Genomic DNA, 24,266 nt, shown 5'->3' with positions numbered 1-24,266 from the left:
GGATGGATCTCCTCTTATCAAATATAAAATATCTGACTGTCCTCTGTAGCATACCTTCTTCTCTTCATACCCTGTTTTCAGCTTAATTGTCTAGACTCCAAACCTTCCTCAGCTCCTCAAGATTTCTCATTTACCAAGATCTTAAGGCCACAAGGCATAGATGGAGACGTGCTCTTGAAAAAACCCTTTATCCATAACAAGAAAAAAAAAAACTAAATCTAAATAATGCTTTAGCTAGACACATTAAAGATCATCCTGACCACAGGTTTGTTTTTCTTGTTATGGATAAAGTTTATGAAAATGCTAGGGGTGGGCCCATATCCTTAAAATTGGATGAAAAGGAACTAATGTGGCAACTTAAAATTAAATGCCCTTGTTTTTCCTGGTCTTGATTCCGTTTCTATTGGTAGTATTTTAAAAATGAAAGCATTAATGAGATAATGCTATTTTATTTTGGTTACATTTATATATGTTATGTATTTGTAAGTGTATATTTATGCAGTCACTGTTTGTCCTATGTAGGTTTTATGGTGTAGTGTACTATTTTTTATGTTTACATCTTTTTACTGTATTGTCCTTTTAAATGTGAGTGTGCCTTTAACTGATTATTTATGGTGATGTCAATTAAGCTTTGCCTATTTAAGGATTTATTTTGTCTTATGAAATTTGTCTGATGAAGTCTGCCTATTCTGAGTAAACGAAAGTGCTAACATAATTATTTCTGTGTCCTGCAGTGTGGTGGTTCTTCTTCTTTTTGGTCTATTGGTTTGTTCTTTGCTAGCTTTACAAGTGTCATCCGAAGTAAAAACTACCCAATTGTTGTTTAAAACCTGTTTGATGTCAAAAAATAAAAAAAATTACAAGTGAGAATCATAGCATCCACGTAGGGGGTGTTCGTCATAACCTGATTGTTTACCCTGGTAATGCCCTCAACACCTAAGTTTGGAGGGGGTCCTGAGGTGCCTAAAAGGGGGTAAATACCCACTGTTCCTTTTCTTAAACTTCATCCAAAATGGGATATATAAATTAACCTGGGTATACCCGCCGAGTCAGCATGCTCCTTAATTCTCCCATCTCTTGAATAAAGTCGGGGAACTCACTAACCATCCTGGAAATTCTAACACCCTGTCCTTTGACCAAAGATTTCTTCTGATGTGTCAGATGACAACTGTCAAAGTGCAACAGGGTATATAAAGTGTAGACAATTTTTTTATTTTATTTTGGGTATCCTTAACTATAGTAATGTCTAAATAGTTAATGGATGTACAACTACTTTCCATTGTCAACTTAAGGAACCCGGTACTTTTAAGAAAATCATAAAATTCCAGTTGTTCCATTGTCCCTTCCCAAAAAGTTACATCATCATCGAGAAATCTCCCATGAAATTTACATTTAAACAAAACATGTTTAAAAACAAAATTAAGTTCCCATTGGATAAGGACAAAATTAGCAAACGGGGGGGGGGGGAGGCACAAGCCACCCCCATTGCTATCCCAACTGTTTGCTTAAAAAGTTGATTTTCAAATAAAATGAAATTGTTTTGTAAAATTAATTCCATCAATGTTCTATACATAAGAATTTTGGAATGCCGCTCAGCAGAAAAGGAACATAAATGATTGTAAAACATATTAAGCCCTTGGTTGTGGGGATATCCATGGTGACCAAACTCATTCTGTATCTTTTTAAGACAGTCCCAAAAATCTTTACATATGTGTGTATGCTGTAGTAACAAGGGTTTCAAATTGTGGTCAATAAATTTAGCCAGATTATAAGTCTTAGATGCTTTAGCATCAACAATGGGTTTAAAAGGGGGGGGGGGGGGTCCTCCATGCATTTGTGGAGTTTAGGAATTCCACAAATGGTAGGGGTGCGAGGATGTTTTTGCGTAAGAAAGTTATGATCACTAATGGAGATCTGCTCGTTCAATAATAGATCGTTTAAGATAATGTCAATATTCCTGTAGGAAATATTAACTCATTCTTAGAGGTCTCCTCATAGGACTCAGAAAACAAATGAGATACCATTTTCTCTACATATCTATGTTGATCCATAATAATCAAACCCCCACCCTTGTCAGGCTTCATGACCCTGACAGCCCTATTATCCGTAATCTCTTTAAGTACTCCCATCTCTGATACGGAAAGAATGTGACAAACATTACTGTTTTTGAAATTACGTAATCATCTAATTTGCCCTGTATGTAAACTTTCAAACACATGCAGAGTCTGATGCGGGGGGGGGGGTAAATGTACTAATTTTTCTACATTCAAACTTATTATTCCGTGGGATGTTATCAAAAGCCATCTTAAGTTTCAGTTTTCTAATAAAAACAAGTAATGCACTCGACCCTGGGCCTCCTCATGGGAACAAAATTTAGTCCCTTTTGAAGTAGGTTGGCCCAGGCTGGGCCGATGTTCAGGTCGGTATAATTGTAAATTTTGAAATCACCAGCCTCGTTCAGTATAACCTTGTACATCTGGGCCATTTCACACCCTACCACCTGTTCGTCATTCCTCTCCCCCTCCCCCTGTATGTTCTGCCCCTGTTGAAATTAAAATTCTGGTAACTGCCCCCCCCTGGTAATTTTGTTGCTGGTTCCGATCTCCTTAATGGTACATCTAAAGGGACAATATTATCCTGGATATCACTAATATTGTCATCCTCACTCACCTGCACACACCCCCAGGATTGACTTCAGCTCCACAACTCTACCCACTGCTGATTTCACCAAGTTCTAAAGGATAGGCTCTCCTTTGCTCATATTCAAGCCTATCTCTATCTAATTATTAACTAAGGGGGAAGCCTTTGCAGTAAATGTTTTTTTGACAACAAAGTAACTTAACTATGCCTATTCGGGGAATATATTTTGACATCTTTTTTCATATACATTTATTTTCATGTATAACTGCTGCTGTAACATTTCACAAGCCTTTATGATTACCTAGATTATATTCTCATATGTTAAACTTGGTGAAAAGTTTTTAACCAGTGGGTGTTTGTAATATTAACAGGCGATATAAGTGGATGTATATTACAGTCAATTCATATGGTTTTATTTGAATTCTGAGGAAGTCTAGTGGCGAAAAACGACTGTGTATTTTTAATAGTCTTGGAGTGTGGATTTGTGAGATCACTGCAGGTACCAGTATGGAAAACTGGACCAGTGCCATCTGTATTTGTATTCTAGAAAGTGAAAACCAGCTTAAAAACTGCATCATGTGTGATGCCAGTGGCACAAAAAAATGTGAATGGCTCCAGATGAGGGAACATCAGACTGCCGGCCTTGTACCTGTACAACAGGTTAGCAGAGTTCATCTTAATCTATGGTACGAGAAAGGGCAGACCTTTGTGTACATGACCTAGACAATGACGGCTAAACTAGAGTAGGGATATCTTAAATAATGATAATTATTTTTACATTTGAATGATCTAATCACAGACTTTACAATCTTTGTAGCTGAAGAGTCAGCCATAGTAGAAAAGAGGGAGACACCAGAGAACACACATAGGAATCATTGAGGAAAAGAACTCTGCACTATTGTACTGACATCCAAATTCCTGGATAGATAAAATGAACAGTAGCACCCTAAGGTTTACTGGATTAAGTACTAGTGGAGAAGACAAACAAATTAATCCTGAACTACCAGACCTGAATCTTTATACCTGTAAGAATTGAACAATTCTCCCAAATTTAAGAAAGGAATGCCCCTACCAGCAGGCAAGATCATCTTCCTGCAGGTTCATGCTGAGAGGATAAACAGAGACATCTGAAGGGAACTCGTGTTGGGATGAGGCATTTAGGAGCTGCCTCTGTCCATTAGTAACTGGGGGGCCTTGGGTAAATGTCCTGTTTCCCATCTATTTATCCAAGTAATGCTTGAATGTGATGAGGGATGTGCTTTTGTTTTATGTGGATGGGGAGTCGGTTACAGAGCAGGGGTATATTCTGCAAGATACACCTGTCCCACCAAAACTGTTACTGCTGCAGAAGTTTAGGTCTCTGGATATAGAGCATTTCTGAAACCATCTGACCTGTGGATGTACAGTAAGCCTATCAGTAATGGGTCAGAGTGCCTTGCATGCTAGATACAGGCACCTCATAGTAATCTGTAAGAGACAGAATACAATGGCAGGGCTTTCATTTCAGACAGTCCATGTAGGACATATCATTTAGGCCTTGTATCTTTTCTGTAAGGTGCTTCTATGGGCATTCCAGTTGTTAGATGTGCCTGGACAGATACATGCAAAACAGGACATTTTACTCCATGATGGAGTAAGGGGGACAGCAACATCAGTGAATTTAGAAGCAATCAGGGTACACACGCTGGTGAAACATTAGGCCACTGTGCACATTAAGTTCCCAAATCCCAAACTAATGGATCAACTCTTAGGGGTGTGTTGCCAATGTGGTAGCTCCCTGGGACAGTGCACCTTTCAAAGGAGATGCACTTTTTCAGATTTAGAAGAAACATTCCTGTAAGATGGCCATGTCATTTGGAGATTCAATCACTGCTTCTAGCTTGCAGTCATCTGCTGACTTAATCAACCACAGTCTTTTGGTACTGCTGTTTACTACTGGGAAGTAGATGCCAAACAGAAGAGGTCCCAACACAGAACCCTGTGATACGTAACTGGTGACTTGTCATCTGTGATGCAGTTGGCAATCCAGAGGGTGACAAAGGGGTTTATTAAGCTTTTCTACTGCGTTAGTGGGGAGATGGTGTCAAAAGCCTTGGCCTGACCAAGGTAGTCAGTGTGCACCATTTTTCACCTTTGCCCACTCCTTTGGTGACCTTTTCGAAAAAGTCCAACAGATTAAACATGACCTACCTTTGCCAAAGCCAAAATGACATAGGTCCACAGTGAAGATTCCTTATGTCCTTACTGATTAATTTCAAGATACTTACTTCTTTCCTTGCCTTTGCATAAGAGGCTGGTCAGAAGGTTTTCCCTTACTCAGGGGAATTAATAACAGTTGCTATTCTCCATTCACCTGGTACAAAACACACAAGGTTGTTAGGGGGTGACTAAATTGTGCTTTATGCTATTCAAGATCCATCCTGGGATATTATCAGGACCCAACAACAATTTTATTTTTATTTAGTGCTTTCAATCTGGGTAGTGTGTGATAAATGAAACGGATTCATTACCAGCTATTTCATGTGATACAGAAGGAGGGAGAGGGGTAAAATTTCAGATTAATTTAATCAGTCATTAGGTTACAGCTATATCTTCAGCTTCAGAGTAACATGACTTACAATAATGTCAGCACACTTACTTGTGCTCCTGAGATGACAAACTATATATATTTCGGTATTTAGTGTTTTTAAATGCAGTGTTTTTGTGATACAACCAGGTCTGAAGAAGTTCTACGTCGTTTTGTTTTTCATATATTCAGTATAGTTAACTGGGTTTGGTAGGAATTTGAATTTAACCAATGTATCACTTAGGAATAGGCAGTTTGTCTTGGAGAAGTTTTTTATAGCTACCAGAGGGCATTAGAGTCCCTGAATTCAATTTTATTTCAAAGAAGCTCTGACCAGAAGGCTAACAAGTGAAGATACATAAGGGATGGTGCAAAATTAGCAAGGACAAGGTCTAAGATGTTATTCTCCTTAGTGGATACACTTAAGCAGTTGTTCCAGAGTATCTGTAGTGACAATGTCCAGGAATTCCTGTGTTTGTGCACTAGTGATGGCATAGGTTCCTAGTCTATAGTTGGATAGTTCAGATAACAGTTGTTGTCTTTCGGTTTTTCTCGGTAAGGGGTCGCCACAGCGGAACTCCGGTCCGCTAATGATTGGCAGTAGATTTTTACGAAACGCCGAGGTGCCAGCTCGACGCTCAACCTTCAACGAAGGCATGCCCATTTACGCAAGCATGTCTTTCGAACGCTACCCAACAACGGGGAGGACATGCAGACTCCACACAGAAGGCACTCCCAAGCCCAGCCGAGAATCAAACGGGAGAACCTATTGCTGTGAGGTAACAATGCTACCGCCGTACCACTGCGGCATCATATAGTTCAGATAACAGTACTGGGTTTAATATAGAATGACTCCAGTTCTTATACACAGGCATTGTGGCTTTCTTCATGGGTCATACAGAAAGATCTATATGTTGCCCAAATCACCATCAGAAGAAGCCAACGCATCATGCTGCATAACTAGCTTTGATGTAGCTTGCTTCTGAATGAAGATAAAGACATCTCCGCCTTTTTCCCGCCTGTACAATGGCTACTCAAAGACTGGAAGGCGTAGCCCTGCACAACCAGAGTACTATCCACTGTTTTAAACCATGTCTCATTCACCGCACGTACATCTACTCCCTCAAAAGGCGAGGGCTACTTGTAGGGAGTGGAATTTCTTAGTTAGTAACACTTTCATATATTCCTTTGCTTGTTTCATTATATTCGTAAGTATATCTGTTGCAGACCATCTCCAACAAATCAGCATGGTCTGTTGGATCTTGTCCTCAAGCTGATAAACTAAGCTAATTATTGGAATCTATTTTTTTCTCGCATTGTGGCATCATCCTCAGAGAAGGTAGAATGTTGCTAAATGTTAGGCTCACACCTGCCTAGAACACAGTTTGACAGCTCCATCATGTCTTCATGGCACCTACTGAAAAGAGTGGGGGAAGTTTTCCGATGCCCCAGCCAAATTTCCTGTAATATGCCACTTCAGGTCTCTTCTCTATAGCATAGTGGGTATAACACACAACAAAAGATAATTAAATAATAGTCCAAGGAGGTACATCTCAAATCACTGACACCCACAAGTACTATGAGAGAGTCATACTGGTACTTGTTCAAGGACTGAGTGCATGTGCGAGATCTGACAGATCCTGGCATCAGTCACTTTTTCATGTATGTTTTACAGGCTTAACATCCTACTTTGGCACTCCTTGCACTATGAGGTGATAGGCTTTACACGCAGACAGGACAGTGCTGCTGCCGGTGCCTTGTGCTAGAATCATATTTTTGAGGTTTAGGCAAGTTAATCTTTAGACCCTTAGCAAAGGTATGATTGTCTGCAGTATAATGGCAGTGGTGCATGGTGTACTGCTGACATTCTTGAAATCACAGTAGTCTGTGCGACATTTTAACCATCAGTGTCATTACATATGTACATCTCACACACTGAGTAATGCGATTGTCGGCACAAGAATTCTTACATGGTCTCAAGATACTATCTTAATCTGGCTAGCTACAGTAGTTGAGAAATGCTGGTCCATGGTTTAGACAGTCTTGAGTTAAGACAGTCTTATTAATAAGCAGGGAGGGGGTTGTCTAATTTCTTCTAATTTCTTAGGTGTTCATTTCATAAGAAGACACCAATGACAGACTTCAAGGTACAGAGTTTATTCTATACAAAAATTTACAGCTGTTGCAAACAAAATGGCACAAAACAGAGCACCCAAATAGCTATACAGGACTACCAGTAGTGCCTAAACAGAAAAAATTCCTTTCTAAAACAAATTTTAAATATTCCCCAGTCTTTTTCCACAGTAACATTATGTTTAACTACAGACTGCACTTCACTGATTTCAGGTACAGACGTACACAGCTTTCTCTTCACATAGTGTACTCTTGACTGCATACAAGCTGGAAAGAATAAGATTTTTTTATTGGAATTGAATATTTATTTTTGAAGTAAATGACAAGTCAGTAGTAATATATTCTGGTTTCATCCTGTATGAGGACCCAAGCCAAATTTACAGAACCCTTAAATGGAAACAGTATAATAAAAAATGCCAGAGAAGTAGTGAAGGCCTACTGATTTTGGTTATCTAGTCTATAAAACACCATTGGTCAATCCTCCTTTGAGGTTTACAAAACGTTCAGTAACAATGGGACATAAATAAGGCACACAAGACTATTTTACCTTTTCTGATTTCAGTGCATCTCACATCGGACTCCTAGCAATTTGGGTGCTTTAAACCATGAAGCTTGATCTATGACAGGTTACAAATGAAAGACCTTTGCAATATACATTACACGTGTTCCAAGAATCTTGTAACTGTTCTAGTAGCAGCTATTCGCAATGCCTCTTCTGAAAATTCAGTCAGACTTCTGGGACAACAAAACAAACAAAATACAAAATGAAAGTTTGGGCTGGGACACAGACTTACAAGCAGGGACACTGCAGCAAATCTTTGGAAAATCCACATTTCCAGTTTAAGAGCAGACCAGTCAGAGCCATTCAGGCCACAGCAAAGAAAATTGGTGAGCAATTACAAACATCATCCACAGTAAGACTTCAATAAGAAAAGGTACTCATGCTTTGGCCATCCACATAGTTTGAGTGGGTACCAGCCTTTCACGGAAGATGAAATACAACAGCAAATTAAAATAATGGCTCAAGGAAGACGAATACTATCATAAAGACCTGGTGATAGATGAATTCACCATCCCCAGCCATTAAAAACAGCAATGGAATTCAACATGTGAGGAACAAGACACAAAGCCATTTTTATTATTTGGGGGGGGGGCGCTGTCTGTTATGCCAGACATAAGGAAGGAATATAGCAGAATAAGTGAGCCAACGAATCCTTATCAGCAGTCAATGTCTGGGTTTCTACTGAGCCTACAAGGATTGCTACATATGCAGTATACATCACTGCACAGCATAGCACACAGTAACAGTACCCACACCAGATTAACTGGCAAGAAATACCCACCACTCTTGAAATTTACAGCAATTTTATTTAAAAATATAATAAAACACCTTGAACACAAGACCATTTCTTCTCAGTATTAATCTCCCCATCTCAGAATTTATTTTCCTTGACAACACAGTGCACCTAAAGTAGCATGTAATTAAATGGTAAAAATACAACAAAAATTACAAACTTTAAAAGTAAATCACGTCAACCCATAGAGTGACAGGGTCAAGTCTCCCACCCAAAAAAGGGGCATGGGGATCAAAGTAGAAAAAGGCTGAAGTTTGTGTCAGGGATGTGATCTAGGTGTTATTATGTGAATGATACTGGAGGATCAAGTCTTAAGTTAAGTCTTCTTCAAACAACATAACAGTCCAGCTAAAATATCTTACTGCAGACACTCCCTCTGTTGTAGTCACCCACACCCCGATTACACTGTGTCTTATTTACTACAAAGCCTTGTAAATTAACTTCCTGAAACTGGCCTTCATGGATGGAGAATGATGCAGCTGGAATTCTAGTTGGCCATCCAAGTATGACCACATTAAAAACACAGCCTACAACAGCTGCCTGTTGTGTGACCAAGCTATAAAATACCGCTACCTTAACTTCGTAACTTGGGACCTAACACACTAAGTCAGCACCTATGTTCTAGTGGTGCATGCTGCAATGAAACTGGAGACCAAAGGAATGTGTTTTTTTTTTTCATACAAGGCTCCTTTTGGCAGAAACTTGCCTTGCTTACTAGGTGTATACTACACTAATGACCAATAGGGCCTTCATAAACCTGACATATCTGTCCCACAAGTTATAGGTTTTCAGATGTTTAGATATGGGGTTACTGTTGGTTATGACATGATTCACTGAAGTACACCAGAGATACAGAGGCCAAATTGGGGTGAATTTTCTCTCTCCCATCCAATGGTCGAAATTGCATTTGAATAGAATTGGGGGTACGGACTGTTTCACACGGATGGGGAGCCTACTCCAAAAATAAAAATTCTCTGCAATACATACCCATCTCTCTCTGACATCATATTTATGTTGCAAGCAAAATATGGAAGCATTCATGTAAATAGTGTATATATGTTGTTTGAATGTTATTAGAAGCTTTGTTTGAAAATCACCTGTGTATTTCTATGTCAAATGTTTTGTTTGAATAAGCTGAAAAATAATAAAGAATTATTATGGAAAAAAAAAAAATTAGGTCTTTAGAGCTAGCAGTTCTGATGCCGTTAAGATGTGTAAAAGGCTCATCATTGCAGGATATAGGAATGCTTCGTATGGAGGCACAGATCACCTCTCACTAATCTGTCAAGAGAAAACATTTGAGGTGCTCTGCTTTTGAGACAAAGTTTATGCCCTGTACTTTTTTTTTTAAAAAGGAAAGTTTGTGGACGTTCCTGTTGCTGCCTGTGTCTTGCCATGCACACACTGTAGTGGTACAATGACTTACCTGGACCTAGAGGCCATACCTTTACTTACAAGTTAAGAATATAGATTTCTTTTCTACCATAGACACACATTGGTCGAATGCCAGGTTACTTTCTACATGTCAAATTCCTGATTAGTGGGTCTTTTTTTTTAAATATTGCTGAAATAGTTTCCAGAGTTAATTTTATAAAAGGTATTACGCTTTTTTTTTTGTCACGGAGTTTTAAGTCACGATTTGTACTAGAACCTCATATAAGATGTTTCAGTCTTGGGGGGTGAATTCTATGGCTTCTCCCAGTTTGTAATCATCAATCATCTGTGAACTTGGTCAGCCAGAGGCCTTTGACAATGGCCTTGACTTCTGAGAAGCAGATGCCATAAGAGAACAGAAGTGGGCCCAACACGGAGCCAGAGACACTTCACTGGTGACCTGTCTTTTTATGCAGGTGGTCTCACAAATCAGCCTTATACATTTCTAAGTGAATATTTGTGTATGTTCATATTCACGTTAATAACTGCAAAGTTAAACGCAAGCTTTGGAAAGATAATGGCACAATTTTACAAGATTGGGAATACAACTCAGTGATACTCAACTCTGTCTAGAACAGCTAGAATGATAAACGAGATTTAAATAAGAAATTATGTCCATTTGCATTATTTTGCAAGTCTGCAAATATTTCAAAAAGCCACATAAGAATGGATTACAACTACATGAACAAAGATGCTGCTGACAGTTATCTGTGTACCTTAAATATTCACCAATGTACTGACTTAAAAGCACATCTAAAGAATAGAATGAAAAGACACTACAATACTGAGTGTGTGCTAAACAATTGTATGTTTTATACTTCTGTACTAACATTTACAGTTCTGGAAAAACAGAATAGTAGTACAGACAAGTGTTTGGTAACTAACAAAAGGTTCACAACTCAGTTGGAAATTAGATGGTAATTTTCTAGAGGCCCTGTGGAGACAGGGAGTTGGACCAGGTACTAGAGGGCTGGTGAGTGTGAACGCATTGGTGGAGGTGGGTGGTGGTCCAACCGAGTAGCACTTTGGACCACTCATCATCTCTTAGAACGAAGGTGTGGAATCTCTACTGCAGAGCTACAACTTCAGTAGCTACTGGGACCCACCGGGATCCAGGCAAAGAAACAGCACGGAGATGCAGGAGGACTGTGCACAGTGGATACAAAATCACGCAAAGCATAAGACATACTTATGACACTGCCCACCCTGCACAACTTGGGGTTCGGGTTATCAAGAGAAAAACGTCCATGTATCACAATGGCACTGTGGTTCCAAACCACCACCACTCCTGATAAAACTAGACTAGACACACAGAAAGAAACAAGTCTTGCATGCAATTTTAATCACTGCAGTTCAAAAAATAATTGGACATTTTACAAAAAAGCTAAAGTCTTGGTGGCAATCAGTAAATCAACACAGTAAGCTAATTAAAACCAAAAACATTTTATAAAGTTTGAACAGTATTTTGTTTTATTGTGTAATTAATCGCTCCATCTTTATAAAAAAAATCTATTAAGTCAAAGTGACACTAAGCTCTGCACATAAAAATGATGGTTGAAGTGCTACCTTCCTGATTTTAATACAAAATGCGTACTGGGAATTTAGGAGGCAACAGACCCTTAACTGCTACAAAAACTGAATTGCTTATAGTACGCCTTTTTGCCAAATATATGCAATTTAATGAACGCCACATATCTGTCAGTTGTGGGCATGCTGGAATGGACTTGCATCCAAAAGGCTGCATGAGCCAAGCTCACACTCTCCATTAACAAATAGCAAGACAAATACACCACCGATCTAATATCACTAGCTGTCCAATACGCACATATGTTCCAACTTTATGCCGCATTCCGATACACGACACAAAAGAAAGATATAAGAGAGCGGGGTCTCAAAACATGAGCTAGTTACTCGTGGGTGAAGAGCGTTAAAAAATGGGGACGCTTGTGTACAATTCCAATAATTCAAGATCAACCCTTTCAACATGCTCCGATGTATGAAGTTCAAACATCTGTGCGATACTAAGACTTGCACAATTTAAAATCATACTTAAACTAAACTACATTAAATGCAAAAACAATAACGCTTCTTATTTTTTGAACCAAGAACAGCAGCCCGTGGAAAGAAACGTATTTGTCAACTGAAAACCGTAGATAACCAAATATTGGATTTCCAACCTAATGCGGCAAAGAAACGAACACCACAAAAATGGTGTTTTAGCTATCCTGTCTTTAAAATCTGCAATGTTCCAAATCGACCTGATAAATGTGTACATGTCAGGATGTCAGGAAAGCCCACGACTGATTTCTAACACTCGTTGAGAAGACGCTTTCATTGCTGCAGTCAGTATTCCGGTACACCTTTTAATGGGCTGTCAAACTCCAACGTAAACACACATCTCAGATGCTTCTGCTGAAACGTTTATACCACACAATGGCAATATTAGCAGTAGTCTTTCCATCTGCCCCCAAACACACACCAGCGCATTATACATCTCCTCACATTAGGACTCCTCAGGCTTGTCCGAAGGAGGTCCGCATGGCTGCAACATTTTTTCCATCAAATTAAAGCGGACACGGGCCTTGCTCTCGTTCTCTGCAATAGCGAAGTAATTCAACAAGTCGAAGTGACCCATGTACGAGCAGTGCGAGTCCCGATGCTGGTTCACCAACCATTCCCACTTCGTGGTGTCAGCATGACCTGTACCTATATACTTAGACTGTAAATGCTCCAGCTGACTGTGAATAGTGTAACGATCTGTCATGATGACCACGGTAAGATAAACTAAGCCTCAAACTACTTCTAGAAATCACGACACTGTAATGGTTACAATCAAGAACTTCTATGGCGCCACTTAATGAACACACCAAACGCGACGCAACAACGTGTCTAATCACTACTACGCATGGCGTATGTCGTTTTCTAGGGGGCGGAAATCTTCAAAAACTATCACGAAATCAAGTGTATACTGATGGTGAGATAACAACTAGACGGAAAACATTGTAGTCGGTGCAATCCAGCAGCGAAGTATACCAAAAGGAATTCAGTATTTTTTAAATAGTTACATTTGAAACAAACAACAAAAAAATACGTTTGGTGGTTGTGAAGCGAGTATAGTTAAGTTCCTAATCATAATCTAGGGCAGAAACTATTTGCAACAGTTAGAGCTCTGCCCAACCTTACATTAATAGCAATTAAAAGTAAACTGCTCTTTACATGTGTATATAACGACTGTATCCCTAAACTGTTAATCCTGGGGGTGATCTCCCGGCGCTTTTGTTGCCCAATACTTAATCTCTTCCAATCCATCTAAATAGCATATCTAGTAGAACATACGTGTTATGTGTGTGTGTGTGTGTGTGTGTGTGTGTGTGGGGGGGGGGGGGGGGGGGTGATAGATCTGCTATTCCCACATTATTTTTAAGTCTGAAAACCATTTGTAGATTCATAGGAAAGCACTGGGCAAGCATGCCATTTTTTTTAGCCTAGCCAATTTCTCTTTGGTGCTTGAATTAACCCATCCCGTTTTTCAATATGGACAGAGATGAGCCTTGTTTTATGTGGATAGGAGCAAGTTCCAGAGCAGCGGTACTCTCAACGGGATATACCTGTCCCTCCAAATCATTCTTTTGATGTTGAAGAAGAGGTTTAGATCTCTGGATCAAGCATTTCTAATGTCACTTGACTTGGTGACATGCAGTAGGTCCATCAGTATTGGGTGGGAGGATGGCTTGCAACATTTTCTTTATCAAATTAAAGCGCTGCTTCTCTAGAGATGGCTTGCACTTGTCACCCTTAGGCTTTCGAATACTGGCCAAGGCTCTTGCCACCCCCATAGTGCCTTTTTTTAGGCAAGGCTCAAAAGACAAACCCAACGCCGTGAACAGCACAAGTAACAAAAAACTGAGGATAATGCTATACTCAATGCCAGAAGTCTAAACCTCAAAATGCATGCACTCGAGGCACTCCTCAGTATGGAGAAAATCGATATATGTGCAGTAAAGTTTAAGGCTCCAGAGAGCACCCCAGCACTACCAGGCTACAACTCATACCATGCATTTCTGCCACAAAACCCGGACTGAAATAAAAAATGTGGGGGCGTATCCATATTCATCAAGGATACCCACACCTCCAAGTTAGTGGCACAGCACGATGCTTCAGAGATCATCCACGTGCAACTAACAATGGGCAAAACTGCAATTCAAATTGTAGCTTGCTACAGATCACCCACCATGTCCCAGGACCCCCATTCTGCATTTCTGGAAACACTGGGAAACATAAAGGTCCTATCAAACACCCTGATATTGGGTGATTTCAATTACCCAAACATTAACTGGGAGAACTACTCAAGTACTAACTCCCTTGCCCAACATTTCCTAGAATTTATAAACTCAAACACCCTGGATCAACTGATCAACACCCCCACCAGAGGTGACAAAATATTGGACCTGGTCATCACCAACATGGGCGACTGGTGTTCCTCACTGGTTAGATCTGACCATAAACTAATCACTCTGGATATCCACATTCCGCCCCACCCCCGGTCAAAGAAACCACCGTGAAAAACTTTTCAAAAGCAAACTTCACGTTACTTAAGACCGAGGTGGAAATTTTCAAAGCCCCCCATGATAAAGGATAATGCTGCCCAAGCTGCAAAATCCTTTACTAATGCACTGTATGGGCACCTACAAGAATGCATGGATCATGCTATCCCAAGCAAAACCAAGACTCACTCCACCAAGAAAACTAAACCAGTCTGGTGGACCCCTGCCATAAACAAGCTATACAATAGAAGGAGGAAACTAGTACAGAAAAAAGTAAAATCCCAAGAAGGAAAGACATGCCTGATCAGTATCAGCAAGAAACTACGATCCCTCATAAAATCATCCAAGGCTAGCTTCGAAAGAAAAATTGCCAAGGACTCCAAAGATAACCACAAGGCATTCTTTAGCTATGTCAAGAATCTGGCAATTCTCAGATCTGCAGAATGGCACAAAATACACTGAACCGACCGATATCGCCAACATCCTGGCAGACAGGTTCAGTGCAAACTTCACCCCCCTCTCACTCTCAAAAGGGCCCATAACCATACCAGAAGAATGTAGTGCCCCTGAAATCACAGACACTCAGGTTAAAACAGCCCTCTCCAAAGCCAAAAACACAGCATCAATGGGACCGGACGGTGTCCTAGGCTGCGTCCTACATGAGCTCAAAGATGAACTAACCCCTCACCTAAACACACTGTTTAAACTCAGCCTCTCCACAGGCTACGTGCCCATAGAGTGGCGCACAGCAACAGTTATTCCACTCCACAAAGGTGGAACCACAACAGACCCCGGGAACTATCACCCTATAAGCCTGACTAGCTTGGTCTGCAAGGCTATGGAGTGCATCATCATGGATCTCATTAACAGAGATATTGGGCACCTCCAAACACTGGACCCTACTCAGTTTGGGTTTGTTAAGGGTAGATTATGCCTCCTAAACCTGGTGGACTTCTTTGAAACAGTTACCAAGGCTATAGATGAGGGAAAGGTCGTCCACACAGCCTACCTAGGCCTCGCAAAGGCCTTCAACACCATTCCCCATTCTGGTATTATAGACAAGCTCACCAGCCTGAACATAAACCCCTACATTATGAGATGGGTTGCCAACTGGCTCACAGACAGAACCCACATGGTAAGAGTTGTGGAAGCTAGGTCTGACTCTAAACCGGTTACAAGTGGCGTTCCCCAGGACTCAGTCCTAGGATCCCTCCTGTTCGGCATATACTTCTCAGAGGTACAGGCAAGCACAGGAGGACTATGGCTGACCAAGTTCACGGATGACTGCAAACTAGGGTTATAATTGACTCTTCGGCTGACACAGACATCCTCCAAAAGGGTCTCACTGAGACAGATACCTGGTGTCAAAACCATGGCCTCAAGCTAAATGCCAAAAAGTGCATAGTCATCACCTTTGGAAAAAGCAAAGTACCCACTAACTACCACATAGGTGGTAGCCCCATAAATATGGAAGACGTAATAAGGGATCTGGGGACCCAAGTAGATAGTAATCTCTCCTTTGATAATCACATTGCCAAAGTGGTTAGAAAATTCTTCTATGTGGCCCACCTAATCACAAAAGGGTTTGCATTCAGATCAAAAGAGGTCATTGTGCTCCTCTACGCATCACTCATCAGACCCATCAAAGAGTACAACGCCCCATTTGGGATGTACCTTACAAGACACCTGCAACAGCTGGAAAGACCCCAGAAGTACCTCACCAAGCAGATCACTGGCCTCAAACTGATGCCCTATGCAGCTCGACTGAAGAAACTCCAGCTGTACTTGGTTGCATACCGCCTACTCAGAGGTGATCTCTGCCTGACATACAAGGCCATGTCCAACCCAGAATTGATGGACATGCTCCACCTAAAGAAAACCATATCCCCTCGAGCCACACGCTCTAGGGATCTAAACCTCACCACAACAATAAATAGGAACTGCTGGAGGGATAGATTCCTGTCCCAGAGACTTCCCATGCTCTGGAACAAGATTCCAATCTACATTAGGCAGAGCTCCCTCGCTAACACTCTTCAAGAGAAACCTTGACGAGTGGATGGAAAACAGAAAGTTTACCCCGGGGATCACTTCAAAGGATCTGCTGGACAGAGGCACAGGGAATTAATCTAAGGGGGCGGCAAAAGCCAACACATTCCGGCTAGGCTTATAAATGCCTTCGGGCAGCTAGCCTAGTACCTACCTATGAACCTATGAACCTTTGAACCTTACCAGATATGGGTCACCTCTTGGAGAAATTTCTAAAAGTAGCTTTGATGGAAGGGCTCACTGTTTTCAATTTTATTTTGAAGATGAAGGCGTTATGGTGAGACCTCACAAGTGACAAAGCTATGCAAGGGATGGTGTAAGATGCTTTCATATTAGTAAGGGCAAATATCCAAAATATTGTTTCCCATATTAGGGGGATGTCGACTAATTGTTCCTGGGCATTTATATTGACAAAGTCCAGGAATCTCTGTGTTTATGCACTAGTGGTGGTGTACACTTCCCATTCTGTAGTTGGATAGTTTAGATCACCTAGGAAAATTATATTGTGTTTAATACCGAGTGATTCCAGTTCTTGTAGATAGGCATTGTGGCTTTCTTGGAGCCTAGAGAGAGTTCTATAGATGGCTAGCTCATATATGGTACAGGACATTTCTGATTGTTATCTGGACATGAAGAAGCTGTAGTGCATCATGTTGCTTTACTAGCCTTGATGTGAGTCTCTTCTGGATGAAGACTGAGACACCTCCAGCTTTTTCCCTTCTGATCAGTAGCTGGTCTAAACATGTGGAAGGTGCTATAGCCTTATATACTCAGGGTGCTCTTCTCTGTTTTTAACTGTATCTCAGTAACTACACAGATGTCTATGTCCTCCAGAGTGAGTAGGACTTGTAGGCTGTGTCATTTATTTTTAAAGCTCCTAGTACTGAACAGTAACATCTTCATATTTTTCTTTGCTTGCTTCTTATGTTGGTAGATTTATCAGGTTAGCATTGCCTAAGAAAGACAATATGAGGGTGGACAATGTCTTTGCTAATAATCAAAACCCTAGAGGGGGAAGATGCAGCCTATCCTTTGTGAAGCAGTGTAGTCTATCGATCATATCCTCCCATGCTGACAAATATAGGACCCCCTTTGAATGACGCCAAACACTTTATTTTTTTCTTATATTGTGGCATCATCCTTGGAGAAGATAAAATGCTGCTCAATTCTAGGCTTATGCCTGCCTGTGATACATAGTTTGAGAGCTCCATGATGTCTCTTTTCATATAGTCTAGTGGAGTACATCTCAAGTCATTGACAACTGGCACCCACATGTACTGTGACAGTGTCATACTGGTACTTGTTTAAGGACGTGTGTGTGTGTGTGTGTGTGTGTGTGTGTGTGTGTGTGTGTGTGTGTGTGTGTGGATCCTGGCACAAAATAAGGAATCAACCATCACTTTTTTTAAAGGTCACCAAAACAATGGATGAATGTAAAATGATACACACTTCATACCTTGACATGGCCAAAGTTTTGAGACAATCCTCAATTCAGACATAGTAGAAAAGCTTAATAAATTGTGAATAAATCCCTCTGTCACCTGCTAGATTGCCAACTGGCTCACAGATAGGAAGCAGGAGATCTGTTCTTTCTCATGTGCAGACACACACACACACACACACACACACACACACACACACACACACACACACACACACACCAAAAAATAAAGCCAGTTGTATTATTGTGCACATCTTATATGTCTGTGTGATATCAACTGAATGCATGAATAAGTCAATAATGGCCTAGTAAAGTATTCCATCTTGCTGCTTTCAGAACCACACAGTGCACCCCCACCCCCAGCTTCTTAGCTCAAGAATCACAAAGATCCAAAGTCTGGAAAGGATTTTAAATATTGCTCTTACATGCTTACTAAGTTGCTAGAATAATATGATTTGCATTAACACATCTTCTGAAGAATATGAAGTTTCCAGCTCATTTGTCATTAATGACTGCAATGTACAACAATTTACCAAAAATAAAACACACACATGTTACGGGGAACAGATCAAAATGGCACCCAACTTCTTTGCTCAAAAACTTGAGCTTGTGTGTGGATCCTGGCACCAGGTAAGCGACTAATTGTTGCTTTTTTGAAAAGGTCACCAAAGCAATGGATGAAGGTAAAAATGGAGCACCCTGTATACCTCAACCTGGCCAAAGCTTTTGATACAATTCCCAACTCAGACATAGTAGAAAAGGACCAAAAAAGCAACAATGTTTAAATTTAAATTTTCTAATTCACTTAAACGATTTAATTAAACAACAGGTTTTGTATCAGCATGCATTTTCTGAACAATAAGAAGTATGACATCCTAACTACTGGCATTATACTGGCTGTAATCATTACTGATTTATTTATCTCTTTTGAGTGACAAACTGAAAATCTGAGCCAATGTTAGAGACATTCTGCAAATTCTGAGGCAGGTGACAGGCAGAAAGCTACTTTTGTACCACTATGTACCATACACACTTTTTTAGCACTGCAGTGTAACATTTTTATTTTAAAAAGACGATGTAGTGCTAGAGACCTTGTCTTCTTCTTCTTCTTATCCATTTTTACCTTGATAAATCCCAGAAGTCTGTCTATCTCTCTCTCTCTCATTGGCTCATCAGTCGAACCATTGAAATAGAAAAAAAATGGAGCTGTCTCATGTCAAAGCAGAACAGTGGCATACACACACATTTATGAAATTGGAGCACTCTACCAGATGCAGAGCAGTTGAGAGGTATATCAAAAATTGTAGTTAATTCCCTGATGTAATTCTTGGTAATTATTAAGAGCAATGGGCCATGTTAGGACTTTCAGGTTAATAAGGAATTTTACAGTGTAATTGTTGAACAATTATCAGTCTGTCAGAGAAATGTAGAGTAACACTGGACATTTAGTTTACTACTCAACTCCTCAAAACTAATTAAGACTTCCACGCCCAGTTACACAACCACACACTTTCACCTAAACTTCCTTAACCACTCCCCCTCCATTATTTATTCACACCCTATACCCTCCCTTCATACCACACATAATCTATCTTCTCCAACCTACTTCTTCTACCCTTAGCACTCCTTCCCACTCTGTTGTATCTCAGTACAAATCCTATACCCCCCTAACCTTTCCACCCTCCCTATTCAGCTCCTCCACTCTCATATTCATAACACTCCAGACCATGCTTCACATTTACTTAACTTCCCCGTAATTCTCCTTCTTGCCTTCTTAACTGCATATCACACTGAACTATCTTACTTAAAACCATCCCCCACACTTACCCTTACCAATACCACTTCATATTCAGCCCTGGCCCCTTCTCCTCTCAACCCAGCCCCGACCACTCTCCTCCCCCACCTGTCCCTCCATCACTCATCCCCCAACCTCTTTACATGGATGGCACAGTGGTGCAGTGGTTGCGTTATCACCTCACAGCAAGAGGTTCTCAGGTTAGATTCTCAGCTGGGGTGCCTTCTGTGTGGAGTCTGCATGTCCTCCCAGCTTTCGTGTGGATTTCCTCTAGGTGCTCTGGTTTCCAACCACAGTTCAAAGACATGCATCTGGAGCATTTCTCCCCGGGCCTCTGCTGAAAATTGGCTTTGTTCCAAGTCGGACTTTCCCCGTAAACAAATGTTAAATAAAAATAAATAAAATATTCAATTTCACCCTCTTTATACAACTTCTCCTATAACACCTCCTCAAAATCAAAATATTATCTTATATCCCTCCCTCTCCAAACTTAAGCTAAAATATTACACTGACTAACCTGTACTCTCCACAACTTACCCTATCAGCAAAAACTACTGCTTTCTGGAGACATTTGCCCTAACTCTGCCCCTTCTCCTGTCAACCCAGCCCCAGCCACCCTCCTCCTCTACCTGTTCCTCCCGCCTCACCCATCCCCCCAACCTCTTCAAACCACAAAACTTAACCATCCTATGAACATTCAAAGCATACCCAATAAAACCTCTGAACTCCATTCATGGATAGCCCACAACACTGTACATATCTTAATCTTATCTGAAACCTGGCTAAAACCCCATATCTCGGACAAATAAATTTTACCTCCTGGATATAACATCTGCCGGCTAGCTAGATTCCCAAAAAGGGGGAAAGAGTTGCTATTCTTTATTCTGAACAACTCAACCTCTCACTCCTACCTACTCCTCTCCCAAACATTTTCAGAGGAGAGACAATCATTGGGAGATATATCTCTCTCTCCAGCATGTTCATTTAATGTCACAGGTTAAGTTAAGATACCTGGAGAGAGTGACTCTTGCCCCATTTTTTTTTTTTTTTGGTGGATGTGCAACATTTCCATTAGGGCGGGCTAGGCACAAGTCACCTCTCAACAGCCTGTAAGATACAGAGTACAGTGACAGAGCTTTCAGTCTATCCACGTAATTCAAGGTTTGGAGGCCCTGAATTTTCCTGGTTAGAAATTCTGTGGTATCTCCAGCTGCTACAGGTGTTTGTTGAGGTACATGCAAAAGGAGGCATTGTAATTGCATTCCATTAGTGGTCTAATGAGGGTTGAGTGCAGTGGAGTTATAACATCATTAGACTTGGATGTGATGCCCTTACTTATGAGATGGACAATGTAGAAGGCTTTCCTTACCACTGTAGAAACATGGTGATTGAAGTTTAGATTGCTATTAGGGGGTGCTGTCAATACTGTAATTAGAAGGGAATTCCTCTTTGCCAAAAGGGATAATAATGCACTTTTTTGCATTTAGTTGTAGTCCCTGGCTTTGGCACCAATTGTTAGTCTGCGTCAGCCCCTTCTCCAATATGTTAAAATCATTGGGTGACTCAATGATTACACCCAATTTGCAATCATCAGTGAACCTGATAAACCACAGGCTGTCTGCTTTAGCCTGGACTTTTGATAAATAGATTCCAAACAGAAGAGGGCCCAGCACAAATCCTTGTGGTACGCCACTGGTGATTGGTCTACTGGTAGAGATGGAGTCCCCGACTTTGACAGTGTGTGTTCTGTCGGTGAGCTAATTGGCTACTCATCTAGTGAAGTAAGGGTTAATCCCCAGCTTGGAATGTTTCTCAATGATACCTGAGTGGGTATTGTGTCAAAAGCCTTGGCTAGGTCAAGATAGGTGGTATGCACTGTCTTACCTTCATCCAGGGCTTTGGTAACATTCTCAAAGAAGTCTATCAGGTTTAACAAGCATGATCCACTCTTAACAAAGCCAAACTAGGTTTGGGTCTAGAGTTTGAAGGTCACCTATGATCTTGTTGATTAGGTCCATGATGATTCTTTCCATGGCCTTGCAAATGAGGCTGGTTAGACTTATGAGTCTATAATTCCCAGGGGCAGTTGATGGCCCTCCTTGTGCAAAGGGATTACTGTTACTGTTCTCCACTCTGCAGGAACACAGCCAGTTCTCAGGCTATGGTTAAAGAGAGCATGAAGTGGTTCCACTAGCAGCCTGGGATGTTATCTGGTCCCATTGAGACCATGTTTTGGCCTTGAAGACCATGGAGACCTGCTCTCTAAAGAGATGCTAGGTGGAGGACTAGTGTCAGGAATGCTATGAGGTATGGCTGGTGGGGACAGGGGGGTAAAGTTTGTGACAAATCTGTCAGCTAACAGGTTGGCAATTTCCTCAGGTACAGTATGAATGGTACAGCCTACTGTCCATTCGGCACATACTTGGGCAATCCCTTTTAGATTTATGACATAGCTAAAGAATGCCTTATGGTTATCCTTAGCTAGGGATGCTATTTTAGTTTCACAATTAGCTTTAGAGGACTTTACAAGATTTCTGATTTGCTTATTCAGGCTGTGGAGAGAATTCTTTGTCTGCTGAGTCAGTTCACTCTTATTCTTAGACATCAGTTTCTTCCTCCTGTTATATAATCTATTTATACTTGAGGTCCACCAGGCTGGCTTGTTTTCTCAGGAGGGCCTGGTTTTGATCCAGTCAGGTAGAGCTGAGTCTATACAGTTGTCTAGGTGTTTATACAAAGCATTTGTGTACAACTCTGCATAGGAGTCATTGCTGACTGTGTTTGCAGGGAGTTTGAAAATTTTTATACTATCACTTAATAGGCTGTAGTTAGCTTTGGAAATTTTTTTTAGTTTTATTGCTCTTGTGGGGATGTCAGGTCCGATAGTTACTTTGAACCAGGTTGATTTACAGTCCGACCTTACCAGGGAGGGCACCACACAGGGAGGGGTGCAGTTCCCCCCATGTTGGTTGGTACTAAGTCAAGGACATTTGAGCCCCTTGTGGGGGTGCAGACTATGTATTCCAGGGAATTTGAATTGACAAATTCCAGGAACCTCAGGCAATGTGTTTGTGCTTGTGTATGTCACCCAATCAATGGAAGGATAGGTGAAGTCTCCCATGACCAAGGTGTTTGGCTGTATGGTGAGTGACTCCGATAAGTCCAGATAGGCAATGTGCTTCTCTTCTTTCCTGATGGGGGACCTATAGTTAACAATGATGTGGTACGGTATTTTGCCTATAGTTAGTTGGACCTGGAGTAGATCAAGAGAGTCATACTGTTTAACCAGTCTGGAGGTGTGTGTATTTATTTATTCATTGCATTTGTTTACTGGGAAAGTCAACTGGGCCTAAAAGAGCCCAGTTTCAGTGGAGGCCCAGGGAGAAAAGCTTCAGCAAGAACATAGATACAGAAAATATTAAACATTAATTGGTACAAAAGTAGATACAGTGCTACATATAGTGATTACAGTAATATAGACAGAATATATACATAAAAGCAGGAATCTTGTTGGTTGCCAGAAGAATTCAATCAGAGAAATATAAACAGAGATATATTAATCAGCATTATTGTACCAGTATCAACAAGTGATAAAAAGTCATAATTATGTAGAAAATATCATCAGTCAGCAGTAGCAAAAAGTACAGGAGTTTAGTTATCATATAAGGAGAAGAAGGAGGTTAGGTCATAGAGCAAGTACACAGCCAGAAAGAGCTCAGATGATTTTTCAGTATTTGTTTGAAGGTGGTGGTGCTGCCTGTGTTTCTTATAGAAGGTGGAAGTGAGTTCCATAGTTTGGCAATGGTGAAGGAATAGAGGAGTTGACCAGACGTAGCTTTAATGAAGATGGATACACCGCCACCTTTGGTTCTGTCATGCTCGTTTTGAGGTTTGAACATGTGGATGGCATTGTAGCCTTGCACAGGCAGGTTGCTCTCAGAGACCTTGAACCATGCCTCTGTGACTGCACAGATGTCAGCATCTTCGAGGGTAAGAAGTGCTTCCAGGGAGTGCATTTTCCTGTTTAGGCTGCTAGCATTAAGCAGCATAACACTGAATTTGTCTTGAGTGGAATTTATTACATCTGAAATTTTGTTGTCTTGACATTGCCAAAAAAAGGTCCTATAGGGGAGGCAAGAGCCTTTGCTAGCATCCAAAAGCCTAGAGGGGACAGGTGCAGACCATCTCTGGCAAGGCAGTGTGGTCTGTCAAACATGTCGTCCCAGGCTGACAGATACTGGATCCCCATGGATTGACACCAGAAGCTAAACCAATTGTTGAAGTCTATCATTTTTTTTTCTACATTGTGGCA

General features: G+C 40.9%; 1 protein-coding gene across 1 annotated transcript; it reads right to left on the bottom strand.

Moving 5' to 3' along the window:
• Positions 1–7,343: 7,343 nt before the first annotated feature.
• SF3B5 (splicing factor 3b subunit 5) lies at positions 7,344–13,006 on the bottom strand. Its single transcript, XM_044060084.1, has one exon. The coding sequence runs from the start codon at positions 12,890–12,892 to the stop codon at positions 12,632–12,634; it is 261 nt and encodes an 86-aa protein (XP_043916019.1). The 5' UTR covers positions 12,893–13,006; the 3' UTR covers positions 7,344–12,631.
• Positions 13,007–24,266: the final 11,260 nt, after the last annotated feature.

The sequence above is a fragment of the Protopterus annectens genome, chromosome 1.part2 (assembly GCF_019279795.1).
Source record: "Protopterus annectens isolate FY-2018-M chromosome 1.part2, PAN1.0, whole genome shotgun sequence".
Classification (NCBI taxonomy): domain Eukaryota; kingdom Metazoa; phylum Chordata; order Ceratodontiformes; family Protopteridae; genus Protopterus; species Protopterus annectens.
The sequence above is the reverse complement of the archived record's forward strand: the minus strand, read 5'-3'. Positions and strand labels throughout refer to the sequence as shown.

What these genes read in the sequence shown, in the direction of transcription:
- SF3B5 (XM_044060084.1), bottom strand. Translation starts at nt 12,892, where the DNA reads ATGACAGATCGTTACACTATTCACAGTCAGCTGGAGCATTTACAGTCT.